Source organism: Heterocephalus glaber, unplaced genomic scaffold (assembly GCF_053883595.1).
Source record: "Heterocephalus glaber isolate CG9 unplaced genomic scaffold, H.glaber_assembly_v1.0 deba00000937, whole genome shotgun sequence".
NCBI lineage: Eukaryota > Metazoa > Chordata > Mammalia > Rodentia > Bathyergidae > Heterocephalus > Heterocephalus glaber.
In genome coordinates this window covers 8,629,286-8,649,090 of record NW_028258173.1, presented here as the reverse complement: position 1 = coordinate 8,649,090, position 19,805 = coordinate 8,629,286, and the positions used below count along the sequence as shown (strand labels likewise).

Here is a 19,805-nt window from a genome sequence, read left to right as displayed (position 1 = left end):
CAGAGCTCACAAAGCTTCTGTGTTTTCTAAGGACAAGCCCTCCTCTGCTAGCTGCGGACTTGGATGACCTCAGGGAGGTCCACCCCCAGACAAGCTCTTCCAGTCACAGGACTATAAAAATAGCACAAAGGAACCAAACCTTGATCAACTAAAAGGGAAAACCATGTATTATGTACCCTCCAATGTCACCAATGCCACTGGAATACTCAGCATCACTATGACAGATTCATAGTGAAATCTGAATTAATCAAGCTGAGGTCTGACTCCCAACTTACAGGAGACAGGCGGGACTAAGGAGAAAGTTATACAACACAAGGAAGCAACTGGCCAAATTCAGAATGTGGAACATTCTAGAAACAAATGACCCACTCAGTTTTACCAACAAATTACTATTGTGAAAAAAAATGGGACTGCTGAAGAATAAAAGACTTAAAAGGCAATGAATTCAGCATTTTGTTTGGATCCCAATTCTACTGAAACAATCTCAGAGGACACTTTGGAAAAAATGGAGGAAATCTGAAAATGGATTGGGTGTTAGTTTATAATAAGAAATTACTGTTAATTTTAGTAGGTGTAATAATGGTATTGTGATTGTGGGTTTTTTTTTTTTAAAGTCATTCAGTTAGAGGTGTATACTGAACTTACAGGCAAAATTACATTATATCTGGAATTTGTTGGTACAAAATATTCCAACTTCCAAGAAAGGCTGGAAGAAGACAGGTGAAGTGACTGTGGGTCATGACCGACGTAGGGTAGTGGGCACCTGGGATGCATATAGGTTTTTTCAGTGTTTTTTTTTTCATGTTTGAAAATGTTTATAATAAAAAGTCCCTTAACAAGGAAAAAGAGGAGAGGGAGAAAATATTTACTGCCAACTGTGTATCTGCCAGGCCCATTAGGCCCTTCCTAAATATCATCTTATTTTCTAAGTCCTGAGACAGCTACCACACAAGCTTCCTCCCTCACCATCTAATGAGAAGCAGAGCATCCGATAAGCTGGGCAATGAATATGGGAAACCATTAGCACTTAGAGAATCCAGAGATGTATCTAGGTGACATGGGAAGAGACTGGAGATGATGCTTAGCAGAGAAATGTCAAAAGAAATGCATCTCCATTGACATTTCTCCTCCTACACACAACTTACCCCTGCAGCAAAGCCAAGGCTTCCATCGAGGATTCGCCTCTGAAAATGAAAAGAAAGTGCTTCAGTCTCTGATGTGTCCCAGGCCAAGAGAGCAACTGGCCCATTAACGCTCAAGAGAGCCACAGGTCCACCGGTCCACCAGGAGCTGGTGAACTCCTGGGTTTACAAAATGGGCCAAGAGCCAAGGGAGAAGAAGTCTTTAAACATCCCCTCCCTCCCAGAGCTGATCAGAAGTGTCCTTTCCTGGAGGGGCAGGGGTGCAAAGGCCCACAGGATGTTTCTTCCTCAGCTCCCCCTACACATCACCACCACAAACTTTAGTAAGTAGCTGCTCTAAAAGATGTAAGAAATTACCAAGGGTTAGGGAGGAGCAGACATAAAAACCAATTCCTCTCACAGGACGGAGTGTGAACCGACAAGACCACGTTAGACTACTAAGTGCACCACAGACAAGTGACTCGAACTCATGCTACTCCTGAGTAATGACTAACAGAAATGCACCCTCAGATTCCCCAAACACGTTTGCAGCAATGTTCAGAGCAGCACAATGTGTGAGACACCAAAACCAGAAACTGCTCAAATTCCCACACATGTAGAATGGATACAGCAATTAGGATATATTCACACAACAGAAGATCACAGGACAATAAGAACACACATGCACACACTCTATGTGTGTGTATATAGGTATGTATACATATACATCAAATAAACAGGCAGGGGCATTAAATAAACTGGAAACAAATAGGACAAAATCACTCAGATGAAGACCAGTGCATATTGTATGATTACTCCATTTAAATAGAACACCAAAACGGGGAAAAGCACCCATGCTGTGATACGAGAGTAGGGGATTGCCCTTGGAGTGGAGGTGGCAGGTGGGAGCGGGAGTGGGGGTTGTGTCTGGAAGGAGACATGAAGGGGCTGAGGGGCTGGTACTTGATCTAGGTACAGTTTCATGGGCATTTGTGAAAAATGATTGGCTGTACACTTATAAAATGTGCACTTTTCTACGTGAATCTTATATCCGAATAACAAGATGCTCAGTGCCCATCCATAGATGAATGGATATACACAACATGGTCTGTACACACAAGGCACTATTCTTCAGCCTTGAAAAAGGAGAATCTGGCACACAGGACAACACGGTTGAGCCTTGAGGGCATTACGCTAAGAGAAAGAAACCAGGCTCAAACTCTTTCCCAACAAGAACTCTGCATCCTCCCCTCCCCCCAGGCCCTGTCAACCACCACCCACTTTCTATCTCTATGAAGCTGCCACCTCTAAGTGTCTTGTACCCTGTGATTCCAGGTTGGATGATTTGAGTTCCGAGTCTCTGATGGATTGGCTCCAAGCCTCCCCTGGAGGTAGGGGGCAGTGTGGGAGGCAAGATCTTGTTGCTGAAATAAATACCTGCTGGACCGGTCTCTAACACAAGGGTGCCTGATCTGCCAACTTCGTAAACATGTTTTTTGTTTCTAAATCAGTCTCACAGCTTGTTTAAATAGATCTTAAGATACCTGCTCCTGCATCGGTGTAGGAAAAGATTTTATGAACAAAACCTCAGTTGCCCATGAACTAGCACAAACAATCAACAAGTGGGATCTCTTCTTACTAAAAGGCTTCTGCACAGCAAGAGAAACCACCAGCAGTGTGAAAAGACAACCCACAATGTGGGAAAAAATCGTCACCTGCTCTTCCTCAGACAAAGGTCTACTATCTCAAATCTATAAAGAACTTAAAAAGATCAGACCTCCCAAATTTAAAGACCCAATCCAAAAATGGGCAGCTGAAATGAACAGACATTTCTCAGACAAAGAAGTAGAAATAGCAAATAAATACATGAAAACATGTTCAACATCACTGGCCATTCGAGAGATGCAAATGAAAACAATGCTGAGATTCCACTTCACTCCAGAAAGAATGGCTGCTATCATGAAATCAACCAATAACAAATGCTGGCGGGGCTGTGGGGAAAGAGGAACCCTGCTCCACTGCTGGTGGGAGTGTAGACTGGTGAAAGCACTGTGGAAATCAGTGTGGAGATACCTCAAAGAACTAGGACTGGAAGTCCCATTTGACCCCGCTATTCCACTGCTGGGGATCTTCCCCAAAGAATTAAAAGAATCATACCACAGTGATATATGTGTGCCCATGTTCATAGCAGCCCAGTTTGTAATAGCTAAAACTTGGAAACAGCCCAAATGCCCATCAACTGGAGACTGGATAAAGAAAATGTGGTTTATTTATAAAATGGAGTACTACTCAGCCATAAAAAATGAGAAATTAGAGACATTTATAGCTAAGTGGATGCACACTGAGGCAATACTCTTAAGTGAAATAAATAGGACACACATGAATAAATACCGAATAGTTTCTCTGGTGTGAGAAACTGAAAGTGTACATAAGGACTAAATGTATAATAGGTCATGTGAAATAGGAAGAAAAGGGGCAAAGGGGGAGGAAGTCGGAGGGCTAGGGGAAAGGATAGAAGGGAATGGGATTAATATGAGAAAATGGAAAAATAGGAACAAAATCTTTGTAAATAGGGAGGAATGGAGGGGTTGAAGGGAGGGCTGGGCAAGGGTGAAAAATAAGAACCAAGAGAGACTATGTAAAGGTGCAAATTTCCAATGATGAATGTCATTATATTGTATACCTAAAATGTACCGAGGATTAGAATGAATAATCGATAATGCAAAGTCAGAAGAAAAGGTCCAAAGGGGTAGGGGTAGTGGGAGGGGCAGGGGAAAGGAAAGAAGGGAAAGGAAAAATGCTGAGAAATGGAAAAAATGGAAATAAAGTCTTTGTAAATAGGGAAGAGTGGAGGGCGTGAAGGGAAGGCTAGGAATGGGGAAAAGATAAGAACCAAGATGCATCATGTAGAGGTACAATTCCCAATGAGAAATGTAAGTGTGTTGTATACCTACAATGGACCAATAAAAGAATTTAATACAAAAAAATAAAAATAAAAAGATACGTGCTCCTGTGCACTCATCAAGACACCATCCAGGGCTCTGGGTCTGGGGATAGGGGAACGCAGGGTTGAAGAAAGAGTGAGATTTTCGACATGGGAGGTGAGTGGGGGTTGTGCAGGTTAGGGTATAGTGAGGGGAGGACGTGTGGGGTACACAGGAGAGCCATAGGGACTTGGGGTGTGGGGCATGGAGAAGAGGGAGATGAGGGATGTATAAAGGGTTTGGGGCTAGGTTGTAGGGGCCTGAGAGTGAGCAAGGGTGCAGAGAGGGTCTGAGCAGGCTACATGGAGGATGCTGAGGCACAGGGGTGGGAGGGGTGGGTTCTGCAGGGACATGGGAAGGTGGCCTTCTATATTCATCCCAAGGGTGAAAGTGCATGGGCACAGAAGTGAGAGATGTGGGTTCTGCAGGGACATGGGAAGGTGGCCTGTTACCCAAGGAGGAGGAACGCAGAGTCCTAAGGCTGGGATAAAAGAGAAAGCCAGTAGATCCCCTGCTTCTCACAAGGGCTCCTCAATCATCCCAGCTAAGCCAAGGCCACAGGGGAGGACAGATGTATCTGAAATCTAATCTTCTTTGGTCCTGCATGGTATTCCCTACTCCAGCCCCAAAAGAAATCAGATGGAAGCTAGAAGTCAAGCTTCGGGTTAAAAGAGATTGAATAGCTGGGTTCCTCACTCCCAATCCCTTCAATCCAGGTTGTTAGAGGCAGGAAAGGAGAAGATACTGCGTGGTGTCTGAACCTGTTCTCTTGGCTGGGAAGGGAGTTACACAGAAAACAAGAAGATAGAGGAAAATGTCACCACCCACCCCCTGCGTGTGCAGGGAGGGACATCAACGAGCCTGCCCACTAGCAGAACCAAAGCAAGGCAACTCACCTGTCCACTAGAGAATATGAACACGAGAGCTGCCCCAGCTGCTGTCATCCCCCAGGTGAAGAAGGTCCCCAGCAAGGCCTGGAACACAGCGCTGTGGCCTTGGAGCATCCTGGATACAGCTGTGTGCAGAGGAGCAAAGGATCAGCCATCAGAGGTCCCTTTGGGTGACACTTACTTGTTCTTCTGTGTCCTAATTCCCCTGTTTAAGTTGTCTTCATCCGGAATGGTGGCATGCGGCCTTCTGCCACACCAACCCAAGGGTCCTCAACAACCCAGCACACAGGTCAAGCTTCTTGATCCCAGGCCCCCAGGCACTGAGAGGATCTAACTCTGAAAAAGCAACATGGGGACATAGGGAGCCTCACAAGAGGTTGCAAAATTGAGAAGTAGTTCCAGAGAAGCACAAAGATTGTGGATAACCAAGAGGAAGGGTTCTAAGGTCTGACGCAGTCAGGGGCTTATCTCGGGCTCATTCTGCAGATTCCACCTGGCCCTGCCCATCATTTGTTCTCTCCTTCAGATGCAGGTAACTAGCTCAGGTTCTCTTTCAAAGCTCTTCCATCTAATTCCCAATCAGAGCTTTCTGGAGCAAGCCCTGAACTGCCAATGGGGAAATTCCACCCACTGATCTTCCATTCTCCCATGGACTCTTCAAGCCCACAACTCTGTTACACTCTGCACTGGCACCATGATCCAGCTCACCCCAATTCTTGGTACTTTTTTTTTTTTTTTTTTGGCACTGGGGACCAAACTCAGGACCTTGCGTTTTCGAGGCAGATGCAGTGCCACTGAGCTAAATTCCCAGCCAATCCAATTCTTTATGGCACCTTGAAGGATCCTGCCTCAAAGCCTCAGTTCACAGTTCCCTCCTGGAATGCCTTCCTTCACATGGCCAGCCATTAGATCCCAGGGCATCCCCTGCAGCCCATTTGCTGCCAACTTCCTGACAAAGTTCCTAATCTCCCATGGGGCATTGCCTCTGGGTGGGCCTCCTTTGTCTTTTGTGTCCTAAGCTGTGGAACCTCTCTGAAGCAGGGCTTTGTGCCTCTTGAAAAACATTTGCTGAACTGGAAAAGGCCAGCTTACCTGGACAGAACGGTTGGCAAAGACAAGGAAACAGACCCACAAATGCCATTTTCCCTGTCCAAGCCAGTATGCTGCTGTTGAAACTGGAATCATACTACTGCCCACCAAGAGAAGAAAGCTAAGTGCCCTTCCCTCTTATGGGACCCAAAACCTTCTCCAGCCTTGAAAATGCTCAAGCCCCAGCTCTGAAATGACAAGGAGTCAGACCTCTCCCTGTGGAAAGTTCTAGGCCAGAGGCACTCATGTGTTGAACAGCTCTGTGTTCTGGTCCCTAGGGCTCAGGGGCTTGTCTCAAAGGCCTCATTCAGCTCCCACTGGCCTCCCAGCACCACAGGGCTGGACATGACCCCACAAGGTTCAGCCTTGCCAGGCCCTGGCACTGAAGAGCCAGCCATCCGGGAGCTACAGACCAAGAGCTCACTCAATACACTGTCCCTACTGACCTTGGAAACCGTGGCAGAGGGTGGCAGGGGCCTTACACAAAAGGATTCAGCCACACAGCCAAGTTCCAACCTAGGAAAGGCTATGGGCCCAGACAAACCCAAGTAAGCCCAGGTAAGCCCTGGCTCTGCTCTGTGCTAAGAAACCTCTGAGATAAAGACAATTTGTTCAGACTGTGGTCCCCATAATCAAACAGAACTCAGCATGGTGACTGCACTAATTAATGAAAAAAATCACTTTTAACCAAAGCTATTATCTTCACATTTGCCATCTCGTTAAGACATTGTAAAAGAGTGGGTTTGTGTTTGTTTTAAAACCAAGATACCTGGATCATTACACCAATTATCTGCTTCTAGCTGCTTGTGGATGAAATTTCTAACATTTACAAAGACACAGAGCTATCCTCCTCTTACTATTTATCATCCAGGACGGATCATAACACAAACCACCTTTACTTCCCCCAGTAGTTAAAGGTGCCTTTTAACAGCTACCGAAGAAACACACAAGCTCCGTTTGCCAACAGATCAAAGTCAAAGTGGATTTTGCGAGCTGGTGAACAGAGGGTGCTCATAGGTGTTCCAGGTGGTTAATAGAATAGGAAAACACTCTTCTAAACTGTCCGCATTTATACCTGAGCATCCTGAGAAGTGGGGAAAGGGATAAGGCCACATCCCTGCCATCTCAACATTTGTCACGGCCACTGAACCCTTGGAGAAGTGTCTCCTGTTTGCTGTTTGGAAGCCTCCCTACTCAAAGAGTGGCCGAAGCACAAAAACTGGTCCCTTTGGGGTGCTTCCTAGACACACAGACTTCAGGTCTCACCCCAGACTCTGAGCCTGAATCTGCATCTTATCCAATTCCATATGGGATTCTAATGCACAAGAAAGTGTAGAAAGCTCTTTTCTCAAACTGAAATGAGGTCCACAAGACCAAGCATCTAGACAGTAAGTCATCCTGCACTGCAGAGGATTGGTAAGGCCAGTAAAGAATCCAGAAGAACAAGTATCTCTGACAGGTAGACCAGTAGCCCCTTAGGAGCATGGTGCACCAGCACTATGCCTCCAAAGCAGCTCACACCGTGGGGCTCAGACTTCCTCATTGGCTGGATATTAACAGCATCAGCCCTAAGGAGTTATCGGGAAAAGGGCTCTTTCTCTGCCCACTCGAACTTCAAAGAAGCCAACACCACCCCACTGGCGTGTACATTCTGCTACAGAGGCACATGAGGCATTCCTGTAGGTTTCCTCTTTATATTTTTCCTCCCCTTTTTAGACCTGTTGCACTGCTTTTAAGAGTCAGCTTCAAGATATTGGTGAAGTTGCAGAAGTAGAAACACCTGTGCCACCTGGGCCTTGGTGAAACTGCACAACACAGGCCCTGTCACCACCAGCGGAAGCCAGGGAGGACTCAGGTTTGGGCGGTGCGACTGTGGGAAAGTTCTCTTGATTCCTTGCTACTTAAGTGTGGTCGGAGAACCAGTGGAGGTTAGACATGCACAATCTCAGGCCTCACCCAGACCCGCTGAAGGTTAAACGGATTCCCGGTCATATTTAAGCGCCAGGAGGAGGGGCCTACTGGGCTGTTGGAATCGTAGCTACCTCTGCTCCCGGAGATCCGGGATCCTCACACACCCACCAGGAAGCAATGAATGAAGAGGATCTGGGCTGAGGACTGTAAAAGGCCGCAGGTCGCTGCCTCCGGCCGCCCTGTAGGGGAGAGCATGAAAGGGCATCCCCCTTCCGCTGCCACCTGCCAAAGCCTCCTGCTTCGCCTCCAACCCCTTCTCTTCTCAGGGGCAGCCCCCTTTCCAAGCTCCAGGGTGCTGCTCTTAAGACCCACACGCTCGTCCTGACAGCCCCAGACCCCGGGCCTGGGACCCAACCCCAGGCGCTGAAGGAGAGAAAAGCCGACTCACTAGGGTGCCCTCTCCAGCCCCCACTCCACTTCCATCAGCCCCCGCTGCTGCTCGCTCCACCGGCTCCACTCCCGCAGTCACTTCCTGCTTCCCCCACACACACAAACACGTGTCCCTCCTGCCATCAGGCCCCGCCCAGCCGCCACTGGAAAATCCCGCCTAAAGAATTAATTCTCTGGTTCACAGCCTTCCGAAGGCTCCGGAACAGATCGGGGCGGGCAGAACAGAGCCCGGAGGCGAAGAGCAGAGTAGTAGGGCAGGTCGCAGACACCCAGGGAAGAGCCCTTTGTGAGGTCCTGAGTTTGCTACGCGTTGGGTGAGCGTGGTGTGAGTGAGCAGCTGAGCAGGGGAGTGGCGCATCATTCTCTAGATCAGTGCCCCTCAAACTACAGTTCCCATCAGAATCACCCAGAAGATGTCAAACACAGGTTGCACCAACCCTAGAGGTTCTGGCAGTGTCATTCTGAGTGGGCCTGGGGTTTTCTGTTTTGAACTAAGCCCTCTGCTGCTGCTGCTGCTGCTGGTGTCCAGGGCCACTCTCTGAGAACTGCAGGCCTAGGTCAAGGACTCTGCTCCCCAGGGCTTCCATGAGAAGACCAGGGTGGGAGGACGCTAAGATTTGGCCAAACCAAAACAAAATACCAACAGGATCCCTGGCTAAATTTGAGTTTCAGGTAAACAGCAAATAATTCACGTTAATAGGAGGATACCCAATGCAATCTTTGGTGTTTTTTGTTGTCGTTGTTTACCTGAAACTCAAATGTAGCTCAGTGTCCTGTACTTTATTTAGGAAACTTGCCAGAGCCCAACGGGGGCAGAAAAAGAGCCTGTGGTCAGAGAGGCCATAGATTGAAAGGTGCAAGAAGGACAGTCCTCTTTCATGAGTTGCTCACAGTATGGGTGGCACCGTATACCGGGCATTGTGTAGGGAAAATAAAATGACATGAGTGGCCATCGCCCTCTAGAGACCCCCAGTTTCCACACAGAGGGTGACAGGCACCCAGGAAACCACACCAAGATGGCAGGGCCCATGAACGTGACCCTGAAAACACTGCTCCTCCTGCATGCTACAAAAGCCATGACATGGTTTCATATCTCTGACTCACCACAAAATACTGTGGAAGGGACGAGTGGATTGCCTAGACAAAATTAGCCAGATTAATCACTGTGGAAGCTAGGGAATGGACACAGAAAGGTTTGTTAAATTTTTCTTAATACGTATTTCAATTTTTCTGCTCTAATAAGCGTTTAAATTTTTCATAATGAAAAGTGAGCCAAAAAATTTGTGAACAATTAACAAAATGCTCCTCCCACCCCATCTGTTCTGGTGGCTGCTATGGGAATTCAGCCTCCTGACCTCTCACCTAGGTCCTAGTGATCACCTCTTGCCACTCCACCCTGTTCTGGGCACCAGATCAACTTGCCTAAAGCACAGCATGCCATGATCTTGCTTCAAGATCTTCAGTGGTTCCCTAGTGCCTTTGGCATAAAGTTCAAACTCCTCCGCCTGTATTTCAAGATTTTCTGTGTTATGACAGCAACTGACTTTCTCAGATTTGTTTCGTCTCCTTGTGCCCCCCCAACCAAGCAGGGCTGCACAACTACTACATAGTCTCCCCTCTCTGGCACCAGTACATCCCCAGATATCATTTCTACTGCATTTCCCTTCATCTCCTGCTTCCCCACATATAGCCCCCTCCCCAGCCCCTGAGGCCCAGCTGTGATACAATCTCTCCAGCACCCTGCTCTGACCTCATCTCCCAGCTGTCTCAGTGCTGCTTAGAAAAGGAGTCTCCATCCTCAGAGGTTCCCCAGAACTTCATCTGGATGCTAAGGACCCCTTCCAGACCCAGACACGGGCCCAGGATTTGACCCCACTCCTCCCTGAGCACCCCCAGCCAGCACAGCAGCTCGTATCCTATCACACCCTCCAAACACACTCAGAGGTGATGTGGGGTCAGCTGGTTGTGGGGAGGGTGGGGAGGGCACCTGATGCTGGCTGAGTACACAGCCTGGGCCCCACACTCTACTGTTCTATCAACTCCTCATCTAAAATCCACAACAGTTTTGGAGGGCAGGGATTGATAAGGAAATTGAGCCAGGAAAGCTCTGGCATGACCCCAGTTGGACTGGGCAGTTTGGGAAGCCAAGCCCACCTATCTCCAGGGATAATGTCCTTCCCATTCAGGGCTCCCGGGATGAGACTCAGAAGCACCCTATTCAGCAGAGCATTTCCCTCCCTCAAGCCACACCAGTTTCCTGATGCCAGACAGCCAGTCCCCAATAGACAAGCCCACCATCTCCCATCCTCCTGAATACATCCCATACACAAACACCCTGTCCAAACATGCAGACTGCTGGGGTCCTCTGCACACTTCCCCATCTACCATAGCCCTGGCAGGAAGAAAATGTTTCCTTAAAGTTACATTCCTCAGCTCATCTCTGTCCTCTCCCTTGGGGACAAATTTGCCTGAAAGCCCCCATAAATTGAGGGTGGGACACTGTGTGCATGAACCGTGTGTGCATGAAGAGAGCAGTGGTGGACAAAGCAGGAGTGAGTGCTTTGTAGCATGGAGGGCTCGTTCCCAAGTGGCAAGGGCCATGAGATGGGGTTGATCTGCACAGCAGCAGGATAGTCGGTGGTCCTTTCCGGAGGAGTCACTGTCGTTCAGTCGGGTTCAAGGCTCTGCCAGCACCTCTTCCAGAAAGACTGAGGTCGAGCAGGGTGAGGGGGCAGTGGCCAGCAGCTTCACAAAAAGGGTAAAGCCAGCACAGAGAAGTCTACTCCTGCGTGATCTCATCTTTGCTGCTCTCTCTCTCTCTCTCTTCCTCTCCCTCTCTCCCTCCTGCCCCCACACCCAGAAAGAGGTAACGTAGCCATTGAGACCCTGGTTCAGATTCTGGTCATACAGAAGAAATGACATCTGGGTTTCCCTGGACAGAGATTCCCCAGGTGCAATCAGCCTCAGTGTCCCCATCCTTGGCCAGGGAGTGAGGCTGTCCTGTCTCGGGTCACTGTGACCTGGAGTGAAGCACCAGCACTCTGCCCCGAAGTCTCCCTGAGTGATTATCGCCCATCCACTCTCCCTCCCTCTCTCATCGCTTTGCTCGCTCTTTGACTCAGGCCTTTTTGTTTTCAGCATCTACTCTGTGTCAAGCGCTCTGCTGGGCCTTACTGTGTGGAAGTTGACCAGGGAGATGTGGCCTCCCTTGGCCACAGTCTTGCCTGCCCTTCTGGAAGTCTGGCCGTGGACCTGTCATGAGGACCGAGATGAGCCTTTAACCCCAGGCCAGCTGGCTCCTTCTCTCCACAGCGTGGCTAAGAAGCCCAGCCAGAATTGGTTCTCAGATTTGCAGCTGGGGTGGTAGAAGTGGAAACAACAGGCAGTTTATAGAAGTGTTATTAAAAGGTAGGGACTTGTTATAGTTTGTTTAGGGGATTTGAAAACTTATTCTTTTCCCATACATCCATAATTCATCCTCTTCTCTCCACCTTGCCAGGGGCCACTTTACCCAGTTTCCCTTCTCCATCCTGCCCTGATTACACAATTGATCTTCCTGATTCCCCACTGTGCCCTCCCAACCATCCATTCTCAGCAAAGCAGGCAAAGCCATCTTTCAAGACAGAAATTCAATCCTGTCCATCAGCTACTACTATCTGTCTGAGGGCTCCTTTCTGCACTTGGAGGAAAACCCAAGCTCCTACCCTCAGCCTCTGCACTCCCTGAAATCACTCCCCAGCCCTTCCTCCCACTGCCTCAGCCAGGCTACTCTGCCCTCTCCTGGAACACCAAGCCCACTCCTGCCGCAGGGCCTTTGTCCTCGCTGTTCCATCTCCTCCGCCTATAGCACCTGTTCCCCAAATTTCCACCTGGCTGGATCCTTCTTGTCATTTGAATCTCAGCACAAATGTCACCTCTTCAAAGAGAACTTCCTTAAATATCCAATCTAATGCAGATTTTTCCAGCCCTCCTGTATTTTTCGAAATACAAATTCCATGAGAGCAGTACCACATCAGCCTTTTGCATTATGATTGTCTTAGTTACTTTTTCTCATTGCTAAGACAAAATACCCAACAGTCAAAAGGAGGAAAGGTTTATTTAGCTCAGAGTTTGCAGAGGTTTCAATTCATAGTTGGCTGGCTACAAAGCAGGGTGGGGGATCAGGGATTTAGCTCAGTGGTTTCACTGCCTGTTGCACAAGCGCAAGGACCCGAGTTCGATCCCCGGTACCAAAAAAAAAAAAGCAGGGTGGCATAGCAGAGGGGCATCACAGAGGAGAAACAGGTCATGGCAAGCAGAAGCAGCAAGTAGTGAGGCAGAAGCCTCTCTCTTTTATTCCTTCCAGGCTACCTGTCTTTTGAGTGGTGCCACCCACACCCAGGGTAGGCCTTCCCATTATCCACATCCAGAACTATGCTTAACCAGTCAGTGGACTAATCTCATAGTCATGCACCCTTACCCTCAGCATTGTGCAGTTTAATCCCAGCATCTCACAACTGGATCCTAGCATCACACACCTGAGAGCCAGCCACCTCTGAAAACGCCCACCTATGTGCACATGAGGCTTCAAGGGGACATATAGATACAAGCCATAACAATGGTGAATATTTATTGAATGAATAAGCCAGTCAGAGACAAAAATATTAACTGTTGGCTACACTGTATATTAAAGACCTTCTTGACACTGATAAGAAAGAGTCCATACCTATACTCGATGATATTGTTGCCACTATTTTGTCACTCATATCCCACTACTATATTATCAATCATTGGTGCCTGACCAAGGGCAACTTTGCCCCAGCCCTGCCCAGACAGCATTTAGCAAGTGGGAGGGTGCTTAGTGGGTGGAGACCAGGGACAATGCCAAACATCCTTCAATACCCCCACCCCTATAATGAAGAACTATCCAGTCCAAACCGTGAAAAGTTGGGAAACAAAATATGGGAGAGCCGGGGATTTAGCTCAGTGGTTCCACTGCCTGCCTCACAGGCACAAGACCCAAGTTTGATCCCTGGTGCCAAAAAAAAAAAAAAAAAAAAAGTATGGGAAACCCATGAAAGTCCCATGAAATAATTCTCAGAATGACATGATAAAAATCACTCCTTAAATTTTAACCTGAGTTTCAAGAATCATCTGTCTGGGCACTGCTTAGCATCTGATCCACCATGTTATGGTTTGGGTCTAGATGGGCCCCCAAAGCCTCATGTGGTCATAGACTTGATCTAGAGTGTATGAAGTTGGAATTGATTCATGATGCAATGCTAGGCTCAAGAGCACTAGGATTAAGGGTGAGAGTGCTACCTGGCCTAAGTAGTCTGAATAAGATAAAAGGGGCAGGGAGAACCCTGTTAACTCTCTCTTGCTATTGCTGCCTTGTGCACGCCATGTTGTTTCTCCTCTGCAATGCCTGTTTGCCACTCCTGCTTTGGAGCCAACTGATTATGGACTGAAGCCTCTACAAACTGTAAGCCAAATAAACCCCTTCCCCTCTAACTTTGGATGTCGGGTATTTTGTCTCAGCAACAAGAGAAAAGTAACCAACACACACCATAAAACTTGAGAAAGAAAAGAACCAACTGTCCATTCAGCAAAATTGCTGTGAAAAGATACCTGCACTAAAATATACCTTGTGCTCAATTCCTTCTCAACATTTAGGTCTTGATAATTTAATACATTTAATAAGGACACATTTAGAGTACAGAGCTTCCCATATGGAATCTCCTGAAGGCCTTTGGTACTGACTCCTCGGCAGTTGGGACAGATCTCGCTGCCCTGAACATTTGTTCTTGAATGTGTGGCCAGTAAGACAATGAAGAGGAAGCTCTCACCAGCCTCTTCCCTACAGCATTGCCCCAGGAGCCCACGACACTGGATGGTGGGTAACAGGTCATTCCCACTGTCATTCCCAGGCAGGACCAACTACAAAATTGGAACCTGGTACAAAATGAAAATGGGAGACCCTTGTTCAAAAAACAGGGGAAAAAAGTGTTGCTAAAGTACTAAAATATATATAAATTCATTTCTTTTCTTCATATTTCCGGAAACAACATGTGGACTTCATTGTCCCCTCAAAGATAAAAGTATTAAGAATCTCAAGACAGTGGCACCAGAGCATTTAACCAGGGGCAGGCTCTTCTGGGCATGGGGCCCTGTGTGAATGTAAGTCACACTTGCATCGAAGCAGGAGGCATCCCTGGGGCTGAGATGGCAGGACCAGTTTGGAGATGACCAGAAATAGTCTGAAATTTGAGGTCTCCCAGTTCCCCGGGAGCCTAACGAATGGTTAAGAATGGAAAGACTAGATACTGGCTCAAAAGGAATTTTTTTTTTTACTTCCCAGTTTAATGCGGAAAGCAGAACACATACACATGAAAGGACAAAGGAATAAATACATAACATACCAAACAATACATAACATGCAAATGTACAATGAAGTCTCGCTGACTCCACTGCTGGTGATCTGATCTCTATGATAAAAGACTGTTCCCTGCTGCTTGCTAACATCAGGAATCTGCTTAGGAGGAAAACCGCAAACATCCTAGTGGCATCACTGATTAACAAACACAGTATTATTTACACATAACTGCAAATGTCCTTTAAAGTCTTCTTTTTTAGCACTAGAAAAATCAAGTTCTAGAATTGAAAAGTAATGGTAACTGCATTTACAGAATTAGGATTCAGTTTACACTAAGCACATTAGACCACTTCTCTCAAAGGAGTCCATTTTTCTTTTGGTGCTAATTTCAAAAGGAATTTTTTTTAAACCTGTAGAAATTTCATAAATGATTAATTAAAAGGCCATAAAACCTTCTTAATAGTTGACTTTGGTATTCATAAAAATTAAATTACAATGGAGAAACAAGCCGAGGTTTAGCTTTTCTCACTTTCAGAATATGCCTAAATATGAACAGTGACGCCCAAGAAGTGGCTGCCAATCATAAATTAAAGCTTAGAGTCACATACTTTCAAAAGCAAAATTATAAAAATCCCTCTGATTACTTTATGAGGAAAAGAAGCACTTAATGTGGAAGTAGGGGCCTTTTAATATGTTTGCTGCAATAAGATGAGACCTCAAAAAAGTAGTTTTTTAAGGGCCTGCAAAGATTCTGGGAGGCCTCAGGGAATGGGGGAGGAGCCAGAAGGCTAAGAATCTTTATTCTTCTCTGAGAGTGGGAACAGTAGGAAACTCCTCCTGTGTGTATGAGCTGAGTGAGGCTCCTGGAGGGCTGAGGCCAGGGACAGGGAGGGATGCCTTTCCTGGAAGAGAATGGTCTCCTGCTGTCACCATCTCCCTGGGGCATGAGGCCAGCAATCCATGGCCTGCAGAACGTGGGTAGCTAGAGAGGAGAATCCAAGAGAACAGAATGAAGAACACACACACACCTGAAGTGCAAAGGGGAAGAAGGCTGGACCTGGTCCCTCACCCACTCAGAGTCAAGACCCCACCAGACAGAGCTGGGTGGAATGAGGCCAGGGCAGCAAACGTGGTCACTGGATGAGATCAGCCAAGAAGCTGTGTGGATAGGTTGACAAGTAGATGCAAAAAGGGACAATCAAATTCCAACCCCTTGGTGCCTATGACAACAACCTTATTTGTAATCAGGATCTTTGCAAATTTGTTAAATTGAAGATCTTGAGATCATTCTGGACTAACCAGGTGGATCCTAAATCTAAAACATGGATAAGGGGAGAAGATCAGGACACAGGAAAAGAGGACAAGAAATATGGAGACAGAAGCAGTGACTGGAGTGACGCCGTCACAAGCCAAGGAACACAGGGAACCACCAGAAGCTGGAAGAGGCAGAGAAAGACTCTCCCATGGCATCATCTTGATTTTGGACCTGTGGCTTCCAGAGCTGTGAGAGAAGCCACCCAGTTGATGGTATTTTGCAGCATTTTTAATAGGGTTGACCTAGGAAACCCCCTGGCCCCTATCATTTCTATCACAGGAGATTGAGTCTTTATGAAACCAAGAACCAGGAAGCCAAATCTTTATTTTTTGAAAGAGTTCTTTTGTGTCTTTAATTTGAAAAAACAAGAGAGAGGGAGAGAGAGAGGGAGAGAGAGAGAGAGACTGATTTAAAAAGCCACTGTTCTGTTTTAGTGAGTATCTATCTCACTGGGAGAAGGCAGCCAGGACTCCCAATTTAGCTTCCAATCAGGTGTCTGTGGCCCACTTTCATTGAGTTTGTCATAGATTGAGTAGTGTTCCCCTCCCCTAAATCATGTGTTAAAGTCTCAAAGCCCAGGACCTCAGGATGTGACCTTCTGTGGAAATGGAGTCTTAATCCAGTATAACAGATGTCCTTATAAAGGGAGGGCATTGGGGCAGAGAGACTTGCAGAGGGAAGACAATAAGAAGTGATATAGGAAGAAAATGGTCAGCTGTAAGCAAGGAGGGAAGCCTGGATGCACCTTTCCCTCACAGCCCTCAGGAGAACCAACCCTGATAACACCTTGGTTTGAGGCTTCTGATCTTCAGAACTGTGAGACAATATATTTTTGTTGTGTGGGTCTCTCAGTGTGGTATTTTGTTAAGGCAGACTGTGATAGTTAATTGTGATGTCAATTTGAATGGATTAAGAAATGCCTAACAGATTGGTGGGGCATAGTTCTGTGAATGTCTGTAGATGACAGACATGTAGGCTGAATACCAACCAGAGAAGACCTACATGGGATACAGCAGGCACTAACCAATAGGCCTAAAATCTGAGTGAAATATAAAGGAAAAGAAGAAGGAAGTCTTCCTTTCTGCTCCGTCAGAACAGCTTCAGTCTTCACCATCTCCTTTGGATGTTCCTCTCCAGTTCCTTCAGGCTTCCAGTGCAAATTCTTCAGCCTTCTAACACAGATTCTTTGGCTTTCAGACACACCTCACACAAGACTCTGCAGTGAGCTCCAGGCCTTCGACTTTCAACTGGATCCTCCTGCTCTGCAGCACAGGTGGCCATTTTGCATTCTTCCACCCCTGACTTAGCAGTTGGCCATTTTTTTTGTAGATCTTTTACAATATATATAATTAAATGTTTCTCTAGTGGACCCTAACTGACAAACAACACTAGCAAACTAATGCAATCCCCAGACCAGGTTTTAACACACCCTGAAAAAGATATGAGTACAACAATTATTTTCATGGTAAGACTTCTTCAACTATTTCAAAACAATATGGTCACTGGAGGAGTTTCTCAGCAGTTGAATGCTTGCTTAGCATGCATGAGGCCATGGGTTCCATCCCCAGCATTCCTATAATGTGGAAATGAGATTCTACACAGATTTACATTGAAATTTTACCTAAATACATGGTACCTGAGAGGAGGGGAACCTTCTGGGCCGCTGTACCACTGCCCCCAGCACAGATGAGGTGAGCCGCATGGGCACACGGGAGGTGAGCACACACACACACACACACACACACACACACACACACACCCTTCTACCCCCTCACTGAAATGAGAAGAAATGTAAACAAGCCTCAAAACCATACTTTCAAATCACCTAAAGCAACATCAAAGGGAAACAAGATGGAACAATATGATACTCAGTCAGGTGGACTCCCTGAACTGGCAACAAAAGAAGATCTGGAAAAAAGAAATCAAATAATTTCTCAGATAACACCAGAGATTGTGCCCATAGTGAAAGACATGAAAAATAAATCTAGAGAAGACACAGATTAAAAAAATATAGAGAGAGGAACTAAGGAACATGATGGAATCCCAACATAGGAAACAAATGGAATCCATAAAATAAATGCAAACAGATTTCCAGGAGATTAAAAATTCCACTGAAAGTTTATGCTGCAGAATAAGCCAATGTGAGGATAGAATTTCACATATAGAAGATAAGATTGCAATTAGTGACCAGGAAAAGAAAAATTGCCTTAAAATACTAAGGAAGCACAAGAAATCAATCCAGCAGCTGCTAGACAATGTAAAGGAGGCTAATATAAGACTGATCAGAGTCAATGAAGAAACAGGAGAGAGTGCAGGCATAAAAAACTGTTCATAGAAGTGATGGCAGAAAACTTCCCAAGCAGGGAAAAAGAACTTGATATACACATAAGTGAGCCATATATGATTCCAACTAGCCTTGATCATAAAAAATCTGCACATAGGCACATAATAGTTAAGATTCGAGAAACCCAACAGAAGAATAAAATTCTACAAGCAGTTAGAGAAAAGAAACAAATCACATACAAAGGAAAGCCCACCAGAAACACAGCAGCCTTCTCAACACAAACCTTCAAGGCAAGAAGAGCTTAGAGTGACATATTCCAAGCCCTAGAGGAAAACAGCATCCAACCCAGATTGATGTACCCTGCAAAACTATCTTTCAAAATTGATGGAGAATGGGCTGGGGATTTAGCTGAGTGGTTCCTGCACCTGCCTCACAAGAGCAAGGTCCTGACTTTGATCCCCAGTAGCCCCCCCAAAAAATTGCTGGAGAAATAAGATACTTTCATGAAAAAGAGCACCTTAGGAATTTCACGAATACCAAACCAGCACTCCAAAAAATTTTAGACAACAGCCTAGGTAAAGACAACAAGGATGACAACATCAGGAAGCCCAGCAGAATGAATCCATCAGGCATGACAATAAATTAAAACAAAGGGGGAGAATCAAAAAAAAAAAGAGTCATGACAAGGATAAGTCAATACATATCAGTTATAACCATCAATGTTAATGATCTCAATTCAGCAATTAAAACAAATAGACTGGCAGAATGGGTCAAGAAGCAAGATCCAACAATATGCTGCATAAAAAAACCACACTTAATTCAAAAAGAAACTCATAGACTGAAAGTTAAAGGGTGGAAAACAATACTCCATGTGACAGGAACCAAAAAAAAAGCAGGGATAGCTATCCTCTTTGCAGATCAAGTGGATTTCAAAGCAACACTGATTAAGAGAGACAAAGAAGGACACTGCATCCTTGTAAAGGGAACAACCCAACAGGAAGAGATGACAATCATAAATATCTATGCACCAAACACTAGTGCACCCAACTATATAAAAAAAGTACTAATGGACATGAAAAATCAAATAAGCACTAATACAATAGTAGGGGGGACCTCAATACCCCACTGTTACAAATAGGTAGATCAACTAGATGAAAAATAAGCAATGAAATACTAGAACTCAATCAAACTCTTGAACAAATGAACTTAACAGATGTTTACAGTGTTCAGCTCCACAAAATCAGAATACACATTCTTTTCAGCTGCACACAGGTCATTCTCCAAAATAGACCACATACTCACTCATAGAACATGTTTAAGTAAGTCCAAAGGAATTGAAGTTATCCCCTGTATATTATCACAATATAGTGTGATGAAATTGGAGATCCATAGCAAAAGAAACTACA

General features: G+C 46.0%; 1 protein-coding gene across 20 annotated transcripts in view; it reads right to left on the bottom strand.

Moving 5' to 3' along the window:
- Slc39a11 (solute carrier family 39 member 11) overlaps window positions 1–19,805 on the bottom strand; it is a 486,128-nt gene that overhangs the window by 392,180 nt on the left and 74,143 nt on the right. For 11 of the 20 annotated variants that reach the window (XM_087208172.1, XM_087208169.1, XM_087208167.1 and 8 more), the window contains 2 exons: window positions 5,002–5,120; window positions 1,146–1,184 (listed from right to left, as the gene is read on the bottom strand). In XM_087208172.1, the coding sequence (XP_087064298.1) occupies window positions 1,146–1,184; window positions 5,002–5,120 (158 nt within the window). Of the gene's footprint in view, window positions 1–1,145; window positions 1,185–5,001; window positions 5,121–8,126; window positions 8,404–8,443; window positions 8,587–19,805 lie in introns of those variants that run through there. The other 9 variants (XM_004860561.3, XM_087208170.1, XM_087208173.1 and 6 more) reach the window with 4 other exon arrangements.